A 24,559-nucleotide genomic window follows, 5' to 3' on the forward strand; every position below is an offset into this window, starting at 1 on the left:
ATAACGCACACTACACCTCACTATGGTCTATAACAGAGACCCAGAATGTGATCGAAAGGGGTGAGTTCTCCCATCTAACCACTGTTATGCTGTCTCCTGGAGTGAGTAGCACAGTAGCTTCAGATTTCCAGAGTGCATGCTTGGTGGGAAGAAGAGGATGTTCAACACAATAGTCTAGACATGTTGGAACAGCATGCTCTTCCAGTCTTATGATATTGGGCGGGAGGTTAGTGTTAGAACATAGACGGATACACTTCCACACTACATTCCCCCAGGAGGCAGCAGCAACCTTGTCCTGGTGCTGAGCCTGGTTGATAAGCACATCAGGTTCTGGTGATCGTCAGTCTGTCCCAGCTTGCAAGCCTTGAGGTTGTTGGTTTTGTTTGGCCATGCCTTTAGAATTTTTCCTTTTTGTACATATGTTTTGACACCATCTGAACAAATAATAATCTGCTTTTACAGGCAAAACAAGAAGACAGAGCTGGCCCTGAACTCAGTAAGTTGCTGTCTCCTGGGCACATTGGGGGGGGGGGGGTTAGTGAGGACCAACACAGTCCTCAAATTGCTGATTAATCCCAAATGTGCACATTCATTCAGGTGACAGACCATGTAAATAGGCCTGGGACCCCTAGACAAAGTGCAAAACAATATTATTAGGTTTGTAACAAGAGCTACATGGACCATATCTTACAGTAAAACATTTTCTATAAAATATACCAATCAAAATGTTAAAGAAAATATTGTTTATTTGAAAATCTTTAATGGCTGAGGAATGAACACATGGCAACATAATGAATGTTGAGTACATTAAAATGAATAAATAAAACACTAACTACACATGCAATAAGGCAATGAAAAAAGTTTGTTAGTTCTCTCTGTATGTACAGGTGAGGCGCACAATGAATTCTAACATACAATTTCACATTGTTATCTTCGATCGAACGACAAAGTACCAACTGTGCTTCCGTACACCAGTAAATTCTGCAACTATTGAGCAATGACTAGTGTGGCGTATGAGACCACAGCAATCTCTTATGACAGAGTGTCCTCTTGTGGTGAGTCCACATATGAGCGACACTGGAAAGCAGAGGCCTGAAGTCAATTCTCAAATGATTTTACAAGGAGTGGCACTTAAGTTGATGATCAAGGAATTGCAGTCAAAGTACAGCACAATTTGAAAGAAGTTAAAACCGTATTAAACTCAAGCGAAACAGATGCAGAAATATCATGGCCATTCTTTACAACTAGAAGTATCTACAACTAATAATGTGATTTAAACCTGTATTTAAATACTTTTGGCTTTGAATCCAACACATTAACACCTAACATTTCTGGTGTGAGTCCCCAAATAACCTTGGCATATTACTGCACATTGTCCAGTCTGTTGTACCCGAGTCCAGAGGACAATGACAAAAACGCAGTGTTCAACGGGGTTTCAAATTCAAAAGGAAAGAGATTTAAATGATTCATATATATGTCGAAGCCACATCATTGGGAGAGAAAAAAAACAATCCTAATCAACGTAGGTACAAAGAAAATACATTAGTTCAAAACGCATACTGAGCCACATTCTGTTTGTAACGTATGAACAAAGTGTTCTTTCCCAGAGGAGGCAGCAAAGCAAGTCTGAGGTAGTGCCAATTAAGTACTTCAGTTCACTAAATATCATGGTATATACATGACTTGGATCACTTTGTCTTCTCTGCCCAATCAATATATTATTGTCTGGAAAATGAATAGTATGGATCCGAAAAAAACAAACCCTTACAAGCAGCAGTCCAATTGCACACTGATTAGCAGAGAGCAAAATTCAGATAGGGCAGATATACTCCCTTTATTTTTAAGTATGACATTAAAAAATGGACACTCACTTTAAAATATAAGCTATTCACAGAATTAACAATAAGGCCTAACAGTGAATGATGACAGAAATCATCATGATCAGAAATGTTACATTAGTTCACCAGTCAATGTTAGCACTACACTGAATACATTCTGAGATTACGTACACGTCATTCAGGCTTATATATTATAAGTAAACCAGGAACTAAAGCAATTTGGAGTTATGCTTACTTTAAAAAAATAGTTACTTCACCTACTGCAATTACAGTGAAATGCATGACATGGAGCCCTGTAATACTGCAATCCAACTAAAATATTCACATTCATTGGCTTTAGCACAAACCACAGAATCAAATGGTTTAGTCTCCACCTGGCGTATCTAGCTACAAACTGTATGTACGACTATGACACAATCAAGACTAACATGGTCACCATTAGGGTGAAGAGGGAGTGGGAATCATGAGTCAGGTATGCCCCAACAACAGTTACTGCTGCTGCACAATAAGTCCATAACTATTCCTTACTGTAGCCTAAGCACACCGTGTGAATTTTGGCTTACTCTACCTTGCACTCAGAAACAAGGAAATGCTTAGAGCCACACAATAAGACTGGAGGCAAGCACAAACGACCATACAAGGGTCAAAGGCTTGGCCATACAGAGGCCACGTCAAGCATTCTCCCTCTCCCTTTAGATTCTCTCACTTAGATGCCTGTGCATGGGACCGAGTCCTCTTCCCCTTCAATTTACAGTGCTTCCAGACAGGTCACAACCAGCACAGTAGAAATGCTATCCATTATGGCACAGTGGGTAAAGGATATAGGGTGTGGTGTTGAGGCTGCTACGTGAGGATGTGGGCCGTGGAGGGGATGGACACAAACTCGCGCAGGATGTTCTTAGCCGTCTCCAGGTTGTTCTGGGCGATCATCAGGGCCTTCTGAATGTCCTGGAACGAGTAGCCCTGGCTCATCAGATGCTCTATCTCCCCGTTGATGGGTAGCGCCACACCGGGAACGGGCCCCCCTCGGGAGCCAGCTGATGGACTGGCGGCAGGGAGCAGGGCTTCTGGGGTAAGGGGGCGGGGCCGGTGGTCTGAGTTGACCCGGCGTGGGAGGGGCTTAGGGGGGCACTCGGGGTCCTGACCTGATGAAAACGTAGCTGGGAGAGAGGAAAGAACATGTTCGTGGTGTTTGATAAATATAACTCTTAACATGACAAAGCAAGAGAGGAAAAGGACTGAAAACTCTAATACTGATTTACATACAGGCATCTATGGTAGGGCTGTCCATTGATAGGCAGCTGAAGGCTGCCGAGGTGCCGGTGACGTCAGAGAGGGTGCGCCTGGCGGGTGCTGGGGGAGCCTGGGGTCGGGGGTAGTCATACTCATCCTCCATCTCCTCTACCATATGGTGCAGGGGAACCGCAGGGGGAGGGATGAGGTAGTCTGGAGGGTGAACAAGAGGATTAAAGGGATAAAAAGAGTGATTTGAATACCTGAACACAGGATATACACTACCGTTCAAAAGTTTTGGGTCACTTAGAAATGTCCTTGTTTTCCAAGAAAACATACATGAAATGAGGTGCAAAATGAATAGGAAATATAGTCAAGACGTTGACAAGGTTATAAATAATGATTTTCCATTGTAATAATAAGTGTCCTTCAAACTTTGCTTGCATCAAAGAATCCTCCATTTGCAGCAATTACAGCCTTGCAGACCTCTGGCATTCTAGTTGTCAACTTGCTGAGGTAATCTGAAGAGATTTCACCCCATGCTTGGATCGGCTTGATGGGCACTTCTTACATACCATACGGTCAAGCTGCTCCCACAACAGCTCAATAGGGTTGAGATACGGTGACTGTGCTAGCCACTCTGTTAGAATACCAGCTGACTGCTTCTTCCCTAAATAGTTATTGCATAGTTTGGAGGTGTGCTTTGTCCTGTTGTAGGAGGAAATTGGCTCCAATTAAGAGCCATCCACAGGGTATGGCATGGTGTTGCAAAATGGAGTGATAGCCTTCCTTCTTTAAGATCCCTTTTACCCTGTACAAATCTCCCACTTTACCACCGCCAAAGTAACCCCAGACCATCACATTGCCTCCACCATGCCTGACAGATGGTGTCAAGCACTCCTCCAGCATCTTCATTTTTTCTGCGTCTCACAAATGTTCTTTGTGATCCGAACACCTCAAACTTAGAAACTTGTCCATAACACTTTTTTTCAATCTTCCTCTGTCCCGTGTCTGTGTTCTTTTGCCCATCTTTACCTTTTCTTTTTATTGGCCAGTCAGAGAGGGCTTTTTCTTTGCAACTGCCTAGAAGGCCAGCATCCCGGGGTCGCCTCTTCACTGTTGACGTTGAGACTGGTGTTTTGCGGGTACTATTTAATGAAGCTGCCAGTTGAGGACTTGTCCTCTTGCTCAGTTGTGCACCGGGGCCTCCCACTCCTCTTTCTATTCTGGTTAGAGCCAGTTTGCGCTCTTCTGTGAAGAGAGTAGTACATAGCGTTGTACAAGATCTTCAGTTTCTTGGCAATTTCTTGCATGGAATAGCTTTGATTTCTCAGAACAAGAATAGACTGACGAGTTTCAGAAGAAAATTTTGAGACTGTAATCGAACCCACAAATGTTGATGCACCAGACACGCAACTAGTCTAAAGAAGGCCCATTTTATTGCTTATTTAATCAGAACAAGTTTTCAGCTGTGCTAATATAATTGCAAAAGGGTTTTCTAATGCTCAATTAGCCTTTTAAAATGATAACCTTGGATTAGCTAACACAACGTGCCTTTGGAACATAGGAGTGATGGTTGCTGATAATGTGCCTCTGTACCCCCTCATGTAAATATCCCAATAAAAATGAGCTGTTTCCATCTACAATAGTAATTTACAACTATGTCTACACTGTATTTTTGATCAATTTGATGTTATTATAATGGACAAAAAAAATGTGATTTTCTTCCAAGGACATTTCTAAGTGACCCCAAACTTTTGAACAGTAGTGTGCATTTTCCACTTGCTGAGATACATAACTGTAATCGGATTGTGGCCACATTCATTGAGATAGTATGTTTCTTGGCAGGTGTAGACATGCAAAAGACGCCAGTGTGATTCAAGTTTCATGATGGTTTTCTGATTGTACAAAGGGGATGACTTATGTAACTTCATGTGCAATCAGAAAAGTGAGAATAGAGATCCTTCATCCATCTCCATGTACCTGACTCTGGTGGCTGCTGGGGCAGGGAGGGCAGAGGGAGGGGCTCCGTAGCACTAGCCTGGATGTTACACATGGACTCATACACCTGAGGGTCCTCACAGTCCACATCACACGCCACAGTCCTAGGAGAGAAGGGGGAGGGGAGAGAGAGGTAGGGATGGAGGAAGATAAAGGGCAGAGGGAGAGGCATCAGAAAAACCTTAGTTAGGACCCTGTACTGATCATAATCAACCTGGTCACCTCATAGTGACAGTGTTGAGCACTCACCGTGAGTCGCGGTTAGTGGGTTGGAGTGGTGGTGGTGAGGGCACGACAGCACCTGCCATGGCCCAGGAGGGTCCTGCTGCAGGGAGAGAGGTGGGGCTCATGTACTCATTCTCCTCATCACTCCCAGATGACTTCTCACCAGTAGACTCCTGTTGAGGCCTAACAGAGAGCAAGACAGACTGAGCCAGGTAATACATACAACACATTGAATTACCAATCAGTCACTCTGAGTTACTACAGGGTATACAGACAATCTAAGTCCCAGAGAGCCTCTGATTCAACCAATCACGTCAGGAATGGAAGGCCACCATTACATTTGGGGTGGCAGGAAGCCTAGTGGTTAGCGCGTTGGACAAGTAACCGGAAGGTTGCAAGATCGAATCCCCGAGCAGACAAGGTAAAAATCGGTCCTTCTGCCCCTGAACAAAGCAGTTAACCCACTGTTCCTAGGCTGTCATTGAAAATAAGAAGTTGTTCTTAACTGACTTGCTTAGTTAAATAAAAGGTCAAATCATTTTTTAATGTTTTTTTATCTATTGTTTTAGTGCTGGACTAGAATAAAAATCAGCATTTCCCATAACTCTTCAGGGCAAGAGTGACTTCTCTCTATTGAACATCTACATTACATCCATACCACATTTTATCAATTTCTATACAAATGCCATACCCGACTGCCAGGGAGTAGATAGCGTTGGTCGCTGCTAGCGGCTTTGCTCTGTGGATGCAGTCACTGTCACTGGGTCCGTTGGTCTGTGGGGGGGCCTTGGCTACGTGCCGGGGAACCATGTAGTTGGAGGCCCAGTTGGGCTCTGGAGGGGTGCTTGGCAGAGGTCTCCTTTGAAGCCGGCCCTCTGGGGGTCCAAGGGGAGAAGGGCGTTCGGGTGGGGGAGGTGGGGGTAACTCTCGCAGGGCAGGAGGGAGGGGCAAAGGTTTGTCTCTGTGGAGGGCTGCAATCTGGGGAGAGCAGATATTAATGACTGTATGCAATACTATCTCTGGATTAGAGTGTCTGCTAAAATAGTCAAATGTAAAAATCACATGACATGCATGGGCACACCATTATATACATAAAGAAAGCTTGAATTTGATTAGGTCTTCCACTTGCCTTGGTTGTTGCTCCTTGGCCCGGGGCCCCTGGGGAGCTGGGGGGCCTCTGCTGCAGCAGGTCCAGCCTGGGGGGCACAGGGGGCAGGGGCGTCACAGGGGAGGGTGGGCGCTCCACCTGAAAACACAGGGGAGACATCAAAACAAGTAATACGTGAGCTTGTTTCTACAACATGTAGATGGAGGGAGATGGTTTTTTAGTTGTTGATTTACTGGGTGGTGTATCTAATTGGCAAATTCTGAAAACTACCAAGTCTTTTATAGATCGTCTTTTCACTTTTACCACAAGGACACAATGATGATGTGAGATGGTGTGTGTAGGAGAAATAGAGAGAACATGACAAAGCCTTGCTGGTCATAGATGGTGGCTGGTGGCCTTGCCTTGGTGCAGGCCAGCCTGCTCATAATGAGGTGGGGATCCTCCAGGCGCTCGTCATCATCCTCGTCGTTGCTGGGGGAGACTGACAGGGAGCCACCTCCTTCCACCCCGTAGGGCCCCTGGAAGCTGGCAAAGGAGGCCCCGCTGCTGCTGTTCTTGGGGTGGAAGGGGTCTACCACGATGGGCTCTGTGCCTTTAATCTCACAGCGGCAGAATGGGCAGCCCTGCCCCTCCGATTCCTGGGAGAGAGCAATACTGCAGTTTAACATAAAATCGGGCAAAGGGCTGATATCCACAAAGCATCTCAGAAAAGGTCCAAGAAATCCTGTGAACCTGTTTTAAGAAGGAAAAAAACCTCCCAGCTCAAGAGTAGGTTTTAGGATGATGTTAAGACACTGCTTAGACATGCGGCATCGCCAGCGTGAATTCTATATAGCATGCTTCAGACCACAGTGAATGTGACTGTACATCAAATGTAATGGTAAAATGTTTTATCATTTTTGCCTGACAATCACTTTGCCTACTCTTAATTATCACCTAATGTTAACATGCACAACATTTATTTTAATCAAATGTATATGGTTAAAAGTGGAATTTTCACAATATTATTGTTATCAACACACACTCGTTGTCACTCCCGTTGAACAACTAAATCACTTTGGGACAGTAGGCATCAAGTCACTTGGCGATAATGTTGCATACAACACTATCAAAGTTAACACACGCACTATATATGCCTTCAATTGCACTACTTTTAGGCATGCCCAATTTAGAGATTTTTTTTTACAACATGTTGCGTTCCAAACGGATAACTTTAAATAACATGTAGGTAGTTAAATAATCAAGTGGTTAAGTATTTAGGCACATCATATAAAACATGTCTTGTGAAATTGTCAAAAGTGCAAGCGATACTTTTACATGTAGGTCTAGATTATTTATGGATTGATAAAATATCAAAACATTCTGAACAACTCAAAAGCAATTGCATGTGACACAGGAAACACTGACTCACTGAATCTTTCTATTATCAAGGCACCTGTTGAACTCTTAACTGGTCAGGGCAGCTTATGATGCGTCCTAAATACACTGCTCAAAAAAATAAAGGGAACACTAAAATAACACATCCTAGATCTGAATGAATGAAATATTCTTATTAAATACTTTTTTATTTACATAGTTGAATGTGCTGACAACAAAATCACACAAAAATGATCAATGGAAATCAAATTGATCAACCCATGGAAGTCTGGATTTGGAGTCACACTCAAAATTAAAGTGGAAAACCACACTACAGGCTGATCCAACTTTGATGTAATGTCCTTAAAACAAGTCAAAATGAGGCTCAGTAGTGTGTGTGGCCTCCACGTGTCTGTATGACCTCCCTACAACGCCTGGGCATGCTCCTGACAAGGTGGCGGATGGTCTCCTGAGGGATCTCCTCCCAGACCTGGACTAAAGCATCCGCCAACTCCTGGACAGTCTGTGGTGCAACGTGGCGTTGGTGGATGAAGCAAGACATGAAATCCCAGATGTGCTCAATTGGATTTAGGTCTGGGGAACGGGCAGGGCCAGTCCATAGCATCAATGCCTTCCTCTTGCAGGAACTGCTGACACACTCCAGCCACATGAGGTCTAGCATTGTCTTGCATTAGGAGGAACCCAGGGCCAACCGCACCAGCATATGGTCTCACAAGGGGTCTGAGGATCTAATCTCAATACCTAATGGCAGTCAGGCTACCTCTGGCGAGCACATGGAGGGCTGTGCAGCCCCCCAAAGAAATGCCACCCCACACCATGACTGACCCACCGCCAAACCGGTCAATCTGGAGGATGTTGCAGGCAGCAGAACATTCTCCACGGCGTCTCCAGACTCTGTCACGTCTGTCACATGTGCTCAGTGCTTTCATCTGTGAAGAGCACAGGGCGCCAGTGGCGAATTTGCCAATCTTGGTGTTCTCTGGCAAATGCCAAACGTCCTGCACTCATACCACCCTCATGGAGTCTGTTTCTGACCGTTTGAGCAGACACATGCACATTTGTGGCCTGATGGAGGTCATTTTGCAGGGCTATTGGCAGTGGTCCTACTTGCACAAAGGCGGAGATAGCAGTCCTGCTGCTGGGTTGTTGCCCTCCTACGGCCTCCTCCACGTCTCCTGATGTACTGGCCTGTCTCCTGGTAGCGCCTCCATGCTCTGGACACTACGCTGACAGACACAGCAAACCTTCTTGCCACAGCTCGCATTGATGTGCCATCCTGGATGAGCTGCACTACCTGAGCCACTTGTGTGGGTTGTAGACTCCGTCTCATGCTACCACTGGAGTGAAAGCACCGCCAGCATTCAAAAGTGACCAAAACATCAGGAAGCATAGGAACTGAGAAGTGGTCTGTGGTCACCACCTGCAGAACCACTCCTTTATTGGGGGTGTCTTGCTAATTGCCTATAATTTCCACCTGTTGTCTATTCCATTTGCACAACAGCATGTGAAATTTATTGTCAATCAGTGTTGCTTCCTAAGTGGACAGTTTGATTTCACAGAAGTGTGAGTTACATTGTGTTGTTCAAGTGTTCTCTTTATTTTTTTGAGCCTATGACTAAAGAAGCTTCATGCATTGCTTTTAGTTTTACCCATAAGAGTAGGATGTGCTATGTAGGTATAACCTCTCGTTCTCTCATAGAGAATCTGTGAACATAAATTCAATCAGGAGAAACGACAGGGATTATCCAGTCGCAGTACATTTTAATGACCTAAAACATTACATTTCTACCTTTAGATTTTGTGGCATAGACAAAGTTAAGATATGAGGCAGGGGAGGTGATCAAAATAATACTCTGAGCAAAGGAGAATGTTTTGGGATTTTCACTCTCCAGACATTATTTCCTGAAGGTCTTAATGATGAAATGCCTATGTATGTTATGTTGTAAATGTGAACATGAATTATTCCCCTATTTCAGATTACTCTGACGTTTTTCTTGCGCTGTACACAGCGATTTATGAAAACTTGCTTGGTAGGTCGATGTCCTCATTGTGGTTTTACAGACGTCTTTAATACGTTTTATGTAGACACTTTATTTAAATATTTATGAAATGCATATTGTTATATTTGGTAGCACTTATTTGTTTTCCCTCAACTCAAACCCAATTTTATGGGTGAAACAGATGTGGGTGGGGCTAGGTCTACATGAGGGTGCCAATTTTAAAAAACTCAAAAGCTCTGACGAAGGCCATGGAACCGATACATAAAGCTTATTAAAGAGCAGAGTGCGGGTTTCTTTTTCTCATTTTACCCAGAGTAGGAGTAAAATGTCTATTCTCAGCACTTACGACCAATAAAATGTACAAAATGAATGTGAAACAATAGACACTCTTGCAAGATGACATAATTCTGGGAAATACCTGCCAGGCAGTGAGACAGGAGGTGCACATGAGGTGGCTGCAGGGCTCTATCTTCACATCCTTGTCATTCTCGGCACAGATCTTACATAGCTGGAATGTGGAGCCCATCTCACAGTAGAGCTCATACTGCTCCTGTAGCACAGAGAAGAGAAAGGATGAGTATCACACAAGTAAATGATACATCAGAATTGTCATCTCAGTGTATGAGATACTTCAATAGGACAAATATTTTTCTGGCCCAATTCTGATTTTATGAAACATCTATCTAAACAGACAGTATTCTGACAAATATACAAATGTATGTTTAGGGCATTGTAAGCAATTGAAAATTACATTAGGCAAAAGTTTGAGTCACAAGTGCATCTGAAGTCTGAATTACGACCTGTAGTGAATGTTATGAACTTAGTGGATGTGAGAATGTGTCTGACCTGTGTGACTTTAATGTGGTCCTGTGGGGAGGGCTCACACAGCCCTGTTAGGTCTGGGTTCTGGGCCCGGCCGTCTGGGAACAGGTAGCTGGAGAGCGAGCAAAAAGTCTAAACATTTCAATGGCCAGTTGAAGCCAGAGGCTAATTAAATTAGCAATTATGTGATGATTGAAAGAGGTTGAAATCGGTTTGACTACAAACTACAGAGGAAACGTCACACAACAGATTTTACAAACGCCTTGACTGAACCAGAAAAGCTAGTATTTGGTCATTCTTTCATCTTAACTATGTGTAACAGTATAACTTTATACCATCCCCTCGCCCATACCCGGGTGCGAACCAGGGACCCTCTGCACACATCAACAACAGTCACCCACGAAGCATCGTTACCTACCGCTCCACAAAAGCCGCGGCCCTTGCAGAGCAAGGGGAACCACTACTTCAAGGTCTCAGAGCAAGTGACATCACCGATTGAAACGCTATTTAGCGCGCACCACCGCTAACTAAGCTAGCGTTTCACATCCGTTACATATGTCATACTCACAATCCCTCCCTGAATCCATCAATGAGGGCCTGAAAGAGGGGCTTGTTGTGGGGGATGGTCTGCAGAATGTTCCCATCTGCAGTGACGTAGCCAATGGCCCACTGGCCCAGCCGGGTGCAACTCAGTCTGAAGATATAACTGACAGAGGCAGACCAAAGATGTGTGGTGTGAGAGAAGTTGTGTACATGTTGATGTACTTGGATGGCCTGTGATGTTTTTTTGAATGTAAGTGTACATGTCAAAATATTTACTTCAGCGTCAAGTGTATGTGTCATTGTGTGTGTGTCTCACCTGCCAGGCTTGTGGATGAACCTTTGCAGTCGGGCCTTAACCTCGTCGTAGGTGAGGAAGGCCATATACCCTGGGTGTGTGACAGCCAGGCTGTTCCAATTCCTCAGGAGAGATGACCACGGCTGCACAATACACACACACCACAGTCAGAACCCTTATGCAACAACAGCTTGTCTTTGTATTGACAACAAATCTTTATCCTAGTTAACAAAGAAGAACTTGTGTTCTTCACCTGATATTCACGGCAACAGTGGTCACCAACGGAGTTCTGGAGAACTACAGGGCGTGCATAATTTTGTTTCAGCCCAGCTCTAAAATCTCCTCAATGCCTTAATGATCAATTGATTTCTAGTTGAAGCTGATGTGTAGTGATTAGAGGCTAACCGATTATGATTTTTCAACGCCGATACAGATTGGAGGAACAAAAAAGCGATACCGATTAAAATCTGACTATTTTTTTATTTGTAATAATGACAATTACAACAATACTGAATTAACACTTATTTTAACTTAATATAAAACATCAATAAAATCAATTTAGCCTCAAATAAATAATGAAACATGTTCAATTTGGTTTAAATAATGCAAAAACAAAGTGTTGGAGAAGAAAGTAATATGTGCCATGTAAAAATGTGTGCCATGTAAAAAAGCTAACGTTTAAGTTCCTTGCTCAGAACATATTAAAGTTGGTGGTTCCTTTTAACATGAGACTTCAATAGTCCAAGGTAAGAGGTTTTAGGTTGTAGTTAATACAGTATTTATAGGACTATTTCTCTCTATACCATTTGTATTTCATATACCTTTGACTATTGGATGTTCTTATAGGCACTATAGTATTGCCAGTGTAACAGTATAGCTTCCGTCCCCCTCCTTGCCCCTACCCGGGCTCGAACCAGGAACACAGACAACAGCCACACTCGAAGCATCGTTACCCATCGCTCCACAAAAGCCACAGCCCTTGCAGCGCAAGGGGAATAACTACTCCAAATCTAAAAGCGAGTGACTTTTGAAACAGTATTAGCGCACACCCAGCTAACTAGCTAGCCATCTCACATTGGTTACACTAGCCATTAGGCTGATAGGCTTGAAGTCATAAACAGTGCTGTGCTTGTGAAGAGCTGCTGGCAAAACGCACAAAAGTGCTGTTTGAATGAATGATTACGGGCCTGCTGCTGCTCAGTCAGACTGCTCTATCAAATCAGACTTAATTATAACATAATAACACACAGAAATACGAGCCTTTGGTCATTAATATGGTCGAATCCGGAAACTATCATTTCGAAAACAGAACGCTTATTATTTCAGTGAAATACGGAACCTTTCGGTATTTTATCTAACGGGTGGCATCCCTAAATCTAAATATTCTTGTTACATTGCACAACCTTCAATGTATGTCATAATTACGTAAAATTCTGGCAAAATAGTTCGCAATGAGCCAGGCAGCCCAAACTGTTGCATATACCCTGACTCTACGTGCAGTAAACGCAAGAGAAATGACACAATTCCACCTGGTTAATATTGCCTGCTAAACTGGATTAGTAGTTATAACTAGAGATTATGATTGATTGTTGTTCGATTTCCTATTGTTATGAAAACTTGAAATCGGCCCTAATTAATCGGCCATTCCGATTAAATCGGTCGACCTCTAGTAGTGATGGTTGAGAACAAAACGCCTTCACACCCGGTCTCATTTAGAACCGTTGTGTATATTTTACACTAAATATTGAGATTTATACCATACCATGCCATGAACACGCATGTTTTCTGTTTATAAAATCAGACCTGTCGTCAAACTGTATCCGTGAACAAGCATAACAACTCTGCATGAAAAACACCCTTCAGTTTTTATGGTGACAAGAAGGTCCTTATTTTTTGTATACTTTGGTAGTATCTAAAGGGAATAGCAATGGCAAACTTGATTAAATGCCTTCAGAGGTGTTGGCAGAATGTTTTCTTTTGCAGTTACATTTGCTGTAGCTTGACAGTTTCTGAAAGACAAAAACAATTAAATTGTTGTGCACCTGTAAACAGATCATTCAAATTCAATGATGTTTTGCATTTACTTTTTCCAGAACCTAAATAAGCTGCACTTCCCACAAATTCTGAAACATTCTCTACTCAGAAAAAAAACAGTCTGTTCTACTGCGCTTTGGATTGGACAGCATAGACCAAAATACTTTAAAATAGATTATCTATTTCCTACTGTGAAGTGGGTTCAATTAAATGAGAGATGGGACGAATGGTAGCCCATCTTAAATTGTTGTAGGCCTATTGGCTATTTTGCGAGTATGAAACCATCAGAAGAGTTGAAGAACTTATTCTGCAATGACCGTGGAAAAAAAACAAACAGGAAATAGATCAAATTAGGTTTTTGCTCTTCTCACTAACAGAAAATGATTGCATCTGGTTATAACACTGAACAAAAATATAAATGCAACATGCAAAGTGTTGGTCCCATGTTTCATGAGCTGAAAAAAAGATCACAGACATTTTCCATATGCACAAAAAGCTGTGCAGCTTCATTAAATTGTACCCGCAAAACACCAGTCTCAACGTCAACGGTGAAAAGGCAACTCCGGGATGCTGGCCTTCTAGGGAGAGTTGCAAATAAAAATCCATCTCAGACTGGCCAATAAAAATAAAAGATTAAGACGGGCAAAAGAACAGACACTGGATAGAGGAACTCTGCCTAGAAGGCCAGCATCCCGGAGTTGCATCTTCACTGTTGACGTTGAGACGGGTGTTTTGCGGGTACTATTTAATAAAGCTGCCAGTTGAGGACTTGAGGCGTCGATTTCTCAAACTAGACACTAATGTTCAGTCGTGGCCAAGTTTTGAGAAATGACACGAATATAAATTTCCTAAGTCTGCTGCCTCAGTTTGTATGATGGCAATTTGCATATACTCCAGAATGTTAAGAAAAGTGATCAGATGAATTGTAATTAATTGCCTCTTTGCCATGCAAATGAACTGAATCCCCAAAAAACATTTCGACTGCATTTCAGCCCTGCCACAAAAGGACCAGCTGACATGTCAGTGATTCTCTCAACACAGGTGTGAGTGTTGACGAGGACAAGGCTGGAGATCACTCTGTCATGCCGATTGAGTTTGAATAACAGACTGGAAGCTTCAAAAGGAGGGCGGTGCTTGGAATCATTGTTCTTCCTCTGTTAAACATGGTTACCTGCAAGGAAACACATGCCGTCAACATTGCTTTGCACAAAAAGGGCTTCACAGGCAAGGATATTGCTGCCAGTAAGATTGCACCTCAATCAAACATTTATTGGATCATCAAGAACTTCAAGGAGAGCGGTTCAATTGTTGTGAAAAAGGCTTCAAGGCACCCAAGAAAGCGCAGCAAGGGCCAAGACCATCTCCTAAAGTTGATTCAGCTGCGGGATCTGGGCACCACCAGTATAGAGCTTGCTCAGGAATGGCAGCAGGCAGGTGTGAGTGCATCTGCACGCACAGTGAGGCAAAAACTTTTGGAGGATGGCCTGGTGTCAAGAAGGGCAGCAAAGAAGCCACTTCTCTCCAGGAAAAACATCGGGGACAGACTGATATTCTGAAAAGGGTACAAGGATTGGACTGCTGAGGACTGGGGTAAAGTAATTTTCTCTGATGAATCCCCTTTCTGACTGTTTGGGGCATCTGGGAAAAAGCTTGTCCGGAGAAGACAAGGTGAGCGCTACCATCAGTCCTGTGTCATGCCAACAGTAAAGCATCCTGAGACCATTCATGCGTGGGGTGGCTTCTCAGCCAAGGGAGTGGGCTCATTCACAATTTTGCCTAAGAACACAGCCATGAATAAAGAATGGTACCAACACATCCTCCGAGAGCAACTTCTACCAACCTTCTAAGAACAGTTTGGTGACGAACAATGCCTTTTCTAGCATGATGGAGCACCTTGCCATAAGGCAAAAGTGATAACTAAGTCTAAACATACAGGCTCCAGCTCAATTCTCAAGGCTAATTTGAGAAAGTAATTTTGGTTTCTGTCTGCCCAGACAGACTGTGCCAACACTTGTAGCCTCTGTGCACACAAAGTCGAAGGAACTACTGTAAAGGCCCCGCCCAGTTGAGAGACATCCAATAGAGGACGTACTGACTGTACTTTAACCACCCCACCCTAAATTATGATAGCTGCTCTATCTCTAGCTTTGTACTCAAACGTCTTTATTGCCTCTGATGGAATAAAAGGTACCCATGTTTTGTTAGCTTCTACAATTAACTATCTACACAGCAGTTGAGCTCTGTAAACATTTGGCTCCTCAGAGAACTTTGACTGCATGAAAGGTAGTTAATTACTTGCGATACGATATGAATACGATAACTGCTACAGTAAGTGGTCCTGAATTGACTTAATGTAAGTCACTTTGTATTAATTTAGGAGATGCTCTTATCCAAAGTATTATGATAGTGAGTGGGTCAGCAATGGGAATTGGGAGCAGTGAAAGCAGATTCCCTACATATTGGTGGTGGAAGGGGTGTAAAACTATTTTGGTAGTGGATGAGTTGAGTTTCCACCATTCAATCTAAAGTGCTTTAGGCACCTGGAAAAGTTATTAAAACCCATCCATCATTATTTGCGTTTGAGAAATCAGTACCTGGAAGAGCCTGGTGAAGATGTCAAACTCGAAGACGGAGATGTAGTCGTTGCATGTGAGGTCGATGGTGGACTTCAGAGCCATGGCCTCCAGGCCTGAGCTGATGGGGTGGAACTCATGAAGAGCCTGGCGGAACATCCTCCATGGAACAATGGTCCTACAGAGAGGAGAGGGTTTAGTGATACAAAATTAGTAATTATCCCCAGGCTTGTTTTTAGTTGAGCGTTTGTTTAATTTTAACCCCTTTTTAAATATGGCATCCCAACTAAGGACATTTTATAAGATAACGGAGGCCCCCCAAAAAAACTCACTTGTCACCAAAAGACCTCCTCCAGAACTCGGCGGCGTCTGCTTTGGTGATGCGGAAGTTGTCTCCTTGGAATAGGCCATTAGGAAAGATGGCTTTTAGCTCAGCCAGCATGTGGCTGAATATCAGCGACAGCTTGGTCAAGTTCCGCCTATGAAGAAAAGGTATGTCATCTTAGCGTCCTCAGACAAACCTCATCCCTGAAGTTGACCAATGTATTTTCTTGACTTTGGTACCCCCAGGTCAAACATTTAAGGCTAGGTAGTATAAGCCTAGTCTTTCAGGACTGGATGCCTTTGAGTTGGGGTTGGTATACAATCATTCAGTTGTAAGAATGTGTGATGAGCTTCTTAGAAGTGTCATCTGCTGAGAACCCATTGCAAAGGCACACAACACCAAACTACTAATCAATGTGTATGTTAACCTTATTTATGACCAAACTATTGCATGCGGTATATGAGTACTAGCATGTCAGTTTCTTATAATGGCACATGCATTTGTGCTACTTGTGAGTCAGAAGAATCCCTGATAGCATCATTGCTTCCACAGAACTAGAATGAGATATTTATGATAGCTAAACTGAAACTAAAGTAAACAGGATGGGTTTTAGCAATGTATTTCTGAGTAGAGGAAATATACCCTAAAAAGAGCTGTTTGTTTAGCTTAAGGCGGTTCTTACATCCCCACTTTCCTTTATGCAACATGACCTGCAACTAAATAATAAATGCCCAATTCATATTTTCTAGTCATTTTTGTTGTGGCTAAAATGGCAAAAAATATTTTCAAATAACACGTGCCTAATTAATGGAACATTGGTTTGAGGTGTGAGGTAGTTTCTTGGAAATCGTAGTCAGCATGCAGCACTCTGCCTATCACAAACCAACATGGAGATTCAAAACACTGATAACAAAGCATCTCCCACCAGGGTCATGGGGGGGGGGGGGGGGGGTCCTGTTTTGAAGCTTAACTGCGCTTACACTTCCCCGCAAGTGGTAGAAATGTTTAACGACCCACATTAACTAAAAAACCAAGACATCATATGAGAAACCCCACCGAAAATAAGACATACCAGTAATCTTGACAACAAGAAAGAAAACATTTGATAGGATCACCTAGGCCTACTTTTCGAGTTGGGTTCTAGCCGTTGCGCTAATTTTGACCTCACCTGGTTATACAAATCAACAACTATACTGAGCAAAAATAAAACGCCACAATTTAAAAGATTTTACTGAGTTAGTTCATATACAGTACATTCGGAAAGTATTCACACCCCTTCACTTTTTCCACATTGTTACATTAGCATTAATTATTTTTTGCTCCTCAATCTACCCCATAATGACAAAGCAAAAACAGGTTTCTATATATATATATATATATATATATATATATATATATACATATATAGTGCCTTGCGAAAGTATTCGGCCCCCTTGAACTTTGCGACCTTTTGCCACATTTCAGGCTTCAAACATAAAGATATAAAACTGTATTTTTTTGTGAAGAATCAACAACAAGTGGGACACAATCATGAAGTGGAACGACATTTATTGGATATTTCAAACTTTTTTAACAAATCAAAAACTGAAAGATTGGGCGTGCAAAATTATTCAGCCCTCTTAAGTTAATACTTTGTAGCGCCACCTTTTGCTGCGATTACAGCTGTAAGTCGCTTGGGGTATGTCTCTATCAGTTTTGCACATCGAGAGACTGACATTTTTTCCCATTCCTCCTTGCAAAACAGCTCGAGCTCAGTGAGGTTGGATGGAGAGCATTTGTGAACAGCAGTTTTCAGTTCTTTCCACAGATTCTCGATTGGATTCAGGTCTGGACTTTGACTTGGCCATTCTAAGACCTGGATATGTTTATTTTTGAACCATTCCATTGTAGATTTTGCTTTATGTTTTGGATCATTGTCTTGTTGGAAGACAAATCTCCGTCCCAGTCTCAGGTCTTTTGCAGACTCCATCAGGTTTTCTTCCAGAATGGTCCTGTATTTGGCTCCATCCATCTTCCCATCAATTTTAACCATCTTCCCTGTCCCTGCTGAAGAAAAGCAGGCCCAAACCATGATGCTGCCACCACCATGTTTGACAGTGGGGATGGTGTGGTCAGCTGTGTTGCTTTTACGGCAAACATAACGTTTTGCATTGTTGCCAAAAAGTTCAATTTTGGTTTCATCTGACCAGAGCACCTTCTTCCACATGTTTGGTGTGTCTCCCAGGTGGCTTGTGGCAAACTTTAAACAACACTTTTTATGGATATCTTTAAGAAATGGCTTTCTTCTTGCCACTCTTCCATAAAGGCCAGATTTGTGCAATATACGACTGATTGTTGTCCTATGGACAGAGTCTCCCACCTCAGCTGTAGATCTCTGCAGTTCATCCAGAGTGATCATGGGACTCTTGGCTGCATCTCTGATCAGTCTTCTCCTTGTATGAGCTGAAAGTTTAGAGGGACGGCCAGGTCTTGGTAGATTTGCAGTGGTCTGATACTCCTTCCATTTCAATATTATCGCTTGCACATTGCTCCTTGGGATGTTTAAAGCTTGGGAAATCTTTTTGTATCCAAATCCGGCTTTAAACTTCTTCACAACAGTATCTCGGACCTGCCTGGTGTGTTCCTTGTTCTTAATGATGCTCTCTGCGCTTTTAATGGACCTCTGAGACTATCACAGTGCAGGTGCATTTATACAGAGACTTGATTACACACAGGTGGATTGTATTTATCATCATTAGTCATTTAGGTCAACATTGGATCATTCAGAGATCCTCACTGAACTTCTGGAGAGAGTTTGCTGCACTGAAAGTAAAGGGGCTGAATAATTTTGTACGCCCAATGTTTCAGTTTTTGATTTGTTAAAAAAGTTTGAAATATCCAATAAATGTCGTTCCACTTCATGATTGTGTCCCACTTGTTGTTGATTCTTCACAAAAAAATACAGTTTTATATCTTTATGTTTGAAGCCTGAAATGTGGCAAAAGGTCGCAAAGTTCAAGGGGGCCGAATACTTTCGCAAGGCACTGTATATATATAAAAAAAAAAGATATTACATTTACATAAGTATTCCGGCCCTTTACTCAGTACTTTGTTGAAGCACCTTTGGCAGCGATTACAGTCTTGAGTCTTCTTGGGTATAACGCTACAAGCTTGGCACACCTGTATTTGGGGAGTTTCACCCATTCTTCTCTGCAGATCCTCAAGTTCTGTCAGGTTGGATGGTGAGCATTGCTGAGATGTTCGATCGGGTTCAAGTCCGGGCCAATCAAGGACATTCAGAGACTTGTCCCGAAGCCACTCTTGTGTTGTCTTTGCTGTGTGCTTGGGGTCGTTGTCCCGTTGGAAGGTGAACCTTCATCCCAGGCCGAGGTCCCGAGCAGGTTTTCATCAAGGATCTCTCTGTATTTTGCGGTGTTCATCTTTCCCTCAAGCCTGACTAGTCTCCCAGTCCCTGCCGCTGAAAAGCATCCCCACAGCATGATGCTGCCACCACCATGCTTTACCGGAGGAATGGTGCCAGATTTCTTCCAGATGTGACGCTTGGCATTCAGGCCAAAGAGTTCAATCTTGGTTTCATCAGAACAGAGAATCTTGTTTATCATGATCTGAGAGTCCTTTAGGTGCCTTTTTGCAAACTCCAAGTGGGCTGTCATGTGCCTTTTACTGAGGAATGGCTTCCGTCTGGCCACTCTACCATAAACGCCTGATTGGTAGAGTGCTGCAGAGAGAGTTGTCCTTCTGGAAGGTTCTCCCATTTCCACAGAGGAACTCTGTTAGTGACCATCGGGTTCTTGGTCACCCTGACCAAGGCCCTTCTCCCTCGATTGCTCAGTTTGGCCAAGTGGCCAACTCTAGGAAGAGTCTTGGTGGTTCCAAACTTCTTCCATTTAAGAATAATGGAGGCCACTGTGTTCTTTGAGACCTTCAATGCTGCAGAAATTATTTGGTACCCTTCCCCAGATCTGTGCCGACACACTCCTGTCTTGGAGCTCTACGGACAATTCCTTAGACCTCATGGCTTGGTTTTTACTGTGCTATGCACTGTCAACTGTGGGACCTTGTATAGACAGGTGTGTGCCTTTGCAAATCATGTCCAATCTACTGAATTTACCACAGGTGGACTCCAAGTTGTAGAAACATCTCAAGGACGATCAATGGAAACAGGATGTACCCGAGCTCAGTTTCAAGTCTCATAGCAAAGGGTCTGAATACTTATGTAAATCAGGTATGCTTTTTATAGCTTTCTAAAAACTTGTTTTCGTTTTGTCATTATGGGGTATTGTATGTAGAAAAAAATATATTTAATACATTTTAGATTAAGGCTAATGTAACAAAATGTGGGAAAAGTGAAGGGTCTGAATAGTTTCCGAATGCAATGTAAGAAAATCAGTCAATTGAAATAAATTAATTTGGGCCTAATCTGTGGATTTCACAACTGGGAATATATATCTGTTGGTCACAGATACCTTACAAAGGTAGGGGCGTGGATCAGAAAACTAGTCAGTATCTGGTGTGACCACCATTTGCCTCATGCAGCGTGACACATCTCCTTCACATACAGTTCATCAGGGTGTTAATTGTGGCATGTGGAATGTTGTCCCACTCCTCTTCAATGGATGTGTGAAGTTGCTAGATATTGGCAGGAACTGGAACACGCTGTCGTAAACGTTGATCCAGAGCATCACAAACATGCTCAATGTGTGACATGTCTGGTGAGTATGCAGGCCATGGAAGAACTGGGACATTTTCAGCTTCCAGGAATTGTGTACAGATCCTTGCGACATGGGGCCGTTCATGCTGAAAAATGTGATGGCGGTGGATGAATGGCACGTCACTGGGCCTCAGGATATCGCCACGGCATTAAAATTACCATCAATAAAATGCAATTCATGTTCGTTGTGCCTAGTTTATGCCTGCCCATACCATAACCCTATCGCCACCATGGGGCACTCTGTTCACATGAGCAAACCACTCACCCACCCAACACCATACACATCGACTGTGGTTGTGAGCCGGTTGGACATACTGCCAAATTCTCAAAAATGACGGAGGAAGCTTATGGTAGATAGAAGAACAGATTCTCTGGCAACAGCTGTGGTGGACATTCTAGAAGTCAGTATGCCAATTGCACGCTCCCTCAAACTTGAGACATTTGTGGCATTGTGTTGTGTGACAAAACTGCACATTTTAGAGTGGCCTTTTATTGTTCCTAGCACAAGGTGCACCTGTGTAATGTAATGTTCATGCTGTTTTAATCAGCTTCTTGATATGCCACACCTGTCAGGTGGATAGATTATCTTGGCAAAGGAGAAATTCTCACTAACAGGGATGTAAACAAATTTGTGCACAATTTGAGAGAAATAACCTTTTTGTAAACACCAGGCAAAACAAAGAAATGAGCCAACATAACATTGCTGACTGTACACATTAATATTTATATAAATATCTGTACTGATTCATGCTAGCTGTGTATGGAACATTTCTGGGATCTTTTATTTCAGCTCATGAAACATGGGACCAATACTTTAAATGTTGCATTTATATTTTTGTTTGGTTTATAAACTATTGCCTTGAAGAAACAACATGTTGGCTATAGCAGAAACAGACTGGCTATCAGCAGGCGCAATATACCCCTCCATTTTACCTGGGTTGAGAGTTCTCCTCATACATGCGCTCCTTGGCCTCCTTGAACAAGCTCATGGTCTGCTTGATCTTATTGGTCAGGTTCTCCATCACCACCCGGAAGTACTCATTCTCCCCGAGCGTCTCTATCTTGCCCTCGTAGCGTGACAGTATGGTGCGGAGGTGCTGGTAGGTGTCTGGCAGTAGGTCCAGGATGTATGGGGGGCTGTTCTTCAGGGCCACCTTAGGGTTCTGGCACAGACGCACCACCTGTGTGGGAAAGGGAGGGTGAGACGAGGTCGGAGGAAACTGGAGAAAGCAGCGCATACCAGAATGACTGGTCATATAACAATGGGTTCTCAGATGTTTCTTTTTCCCCACCCCTTTATTGCTTTTTTAAAAGCTTACACTCTCTGCTCTACATCTGTCTATGCATGGGCTGTGTCAACACTTGATCTTTGTCAAGACAAAAACAAACTGTATTGGGTCATAATAATTGCTCAAGGTAAGTGGTTAGGAGAGCAAGTCTGGCCCTAGAAATTACAAGAACTGAAAGTGTCACTAGTAATATCATGCGTACACTGGGATGGAATTAAAACAACGACACAGGATACAGATGCACTTGTTTTGTTCTGCCTTTATGATTTATGATAATATGTTCTATTGCTTGTGTGGGCCAACTGCATGAATGGGGAAGATGGATATTTGAATGTAGAGACAGAATAAGCAGTCAGGACATATCATGATACACAGTGTGAGAGTAAATTTGGGGTATGAGTGACCTGGATATTTACATTCAAGTGGAGAATTCAACATTTACATTGTGGCTCCTGCTTGTGGTTAAACCAATTATTTACAGTCTGGATGATGTTTGTAATTCAACTGGTTCATTCAACCAGGCCTAGCCAGTCCCTTGTTATGGTCTCAATTGTCTAATGACAGTACACCAAGTAGTCCTCATCTTTGTTTTTAAGAAAATATAATTCAAAAGTGTTGATATTTTTACCACACCAGTAGTAGGAAAGGGAACATACAACCTCAAATGATAGGCCTACACGATTGTATGACAAATATATAAAACATGACAAAATAATTTGGTATTGTTGTTCTGGTTGAATAGGCCATTTGACACAGGGATCAGGTACAATTGTGTTAATTCAAGCCGAGTCAGTGAGCAAAAAAATAAATATTGAAAAAAATTTGAAAATAGACTTAGTTGTGAAACTCAATAGCCAAGTGTCTGCCTGCCAAAGACAACTTGTACACTGTTGAAATCAAAATACTAAACATTGCTCAATTAGCATAATTTGTGAAATTCGCGACATTTGGGGGAACAACGTATTGGGATACCATTTTATGAAGAAAAATAACTAATGTCTGAAAACATGCTTCATTTTGCAGAATAAATAGTATTTACATGATTAGTGGTGGTAATTGTTCCCCTCATTTAGAAAAAAAATACTGTCAAATTGTATCTCTTATATTCTGTGACCTATTGTTTTGCTATTGCTACACTATGGACATTACAGTAAACCTGGCATTTCATATGTTAAGTATTCTTGCAATTTAAATGCACTTCCCATAAGACCAGAGAGGAAATTGGATGGCTTGTTACCTACCTTATCCATAAGTTTCCAGCATTTCTCCACCATTTTCTTGTCTACCACTGCAGGTTGGTGAGGCTGGAGAAGCTGGTGATGGGGCTGAAATGCGTCCTTCATCAAGCCGATGAGACCTGCGCCCCTCCTCGGATTTCCTGCCATGCTTCTGTCGTCGGCCGGGGGAGAACCCCGAGGCGGTCAATGAATGACAATTCTGGGCACGTATTTACAGACAACTGCCGTGATTACTGTCTCTATTGTTATCTGATAAAAATAGTAATAATCACACAAACCTTGCTAGACGAAGAAAATCGTGAGCTTGCTAACTAGCTAATTTAAAGTCCTCATCCGCCTTCTCATTTCGCCGGAAAAGACAGGGGTTTGCATAACTCAACCTCCTGCCTGTTTTTTATTTTATTTCTGACCCGTCTGTTATCTTTGGAGACAGGTAAATACAAAGGCGTACATCTTCAGACATTCAGCTAAATAGGAAAGTAACTACTATTTGTCTGTTTTCTTCCTATGTTTCAGCCTTTTTTTTTGCCTGTAGAGTGAATTGGCTAACTTCCGGCTTGGAATGATCTTCAAATGTCAAAATAAAAGTCATTTTGAAACCCATGAAATAATGCTCTTCTGACAATTACGTTTTTAATGAATACAAACATTACAATGCAATCAAAACAAGAAAATTTTTAAAAAAATACCAAATGACAAAAATGTAGGCACATTCTTCATGCTTTATTTAAGCAATAAGGTCCGAAGTGGTGTGGTATATGGCTAAGGGCTCCGCACAACACGGAGTGCCTGGACACAGCCCTTAGCCATGGTATATTGGCCATATACCACAAACCCCCGAGGTGCCTTATTGCGATTATAAACTGGTTACCAACATAATTAATGCAGTACAAATAAATGTTTCATCACACCCATGGTATACGGTCTGATATACCACGGCTGTCAGC

The 24,559-nt window shown here is 42.6% G+C and overlaps 1 protein-coding gene across 2 annotated transcripts; it reads right to left on the reverse strand.

The window, feature by feature from the left end:
* Positions 1-728: 728 nt before the first annotated feature.
* Positions 729-24,177, reverse strand: LOC110533571 (E3 ubiquitin-protein ligase CBL). Of its 2 annotated transcripts, XM_021617915.3 has the most exons (16): positions 23,891-24,176; positions 23,616-23,763; positions 22,019-22,266; positions 16,382-16,528; positions 16,071-16,227; positions 11,464-11,585; positions 11,173-11,310; positions 10,629-10,716; positions 10,201-10,332; positions 6,807-7,043; positions 6,427-6,543; positions 5,989-6,275; positions 5,322-5,480; positions 5,055-5,176; positions 3,105-3,284; positions 729-2,998 (listed from the first exon to the last, which is right to left on the reverse strand). In XM_021617915.3, exons 2-16 carry the CDS (start codon positions 23,757-23,759, stop codon positions 2,682-2,684), a joined length of 2,595 nt encoding a protein of 864 aa, XP_021473590.2. In that variant the 5' UTR covers positions 23,760-23,763; positions 23,891-24,176; the 3' UTR covers positions 729-2,681. The 2 variants fall into 2 exon arrangements, with proteins under 2 accessions (XP_021473590.2, XP_090042384.1); XM_090186258.1 differs by lacking the exons at positions 729-2,998; positions 3,105-3,284 and adding an exon at positions 3,680-4,322 and having other exon boundaries at positions 23,616-24,177.
* Positions 24,178-24,559: the final 382 nt, after the last annotated feature.

The sequence above is a fragment of the Oncorhynchus mykiss genome, chromosome 10 (assembly GCF_057628025.1).
Source record: "Oncorhynchus mykiss isolate SJ-2025 chromosome 10, ASM5762802v1, whole genome shotgun sequence".
Classification (NCBI taxonomy): domain Eukaryota; kingdom Metazoa; phylum Chordata; class Actinopteri; order Salmoniformes; family Salmonidae; genus Oncorhynchus; species Oncorhynchus mykiss.

Coding starts and splice junctions, on each gene's coding strand:
- LOC110533571 (XM_021617915.3), bottom strand. CDS start 23,759: ATGGCAGGAAATCCGAGGAGGGGCGCAGGTCTCATCGGCTTGATGAAG. Junction 22,267..23,615: donor GCTGGAAACTTATGGATAAG/GTAGGTAACAAG, acceptor TTTCCCACACAG/GTGGTGCGTCTGTGCCAGAA. Junction 11,311..11,463: donor TTCATCCACAAGCCTGGCAG/GTGAGACACACA, acceptor TGCCTCTGTCAG/TTATATCTTCAGACTGAGTT.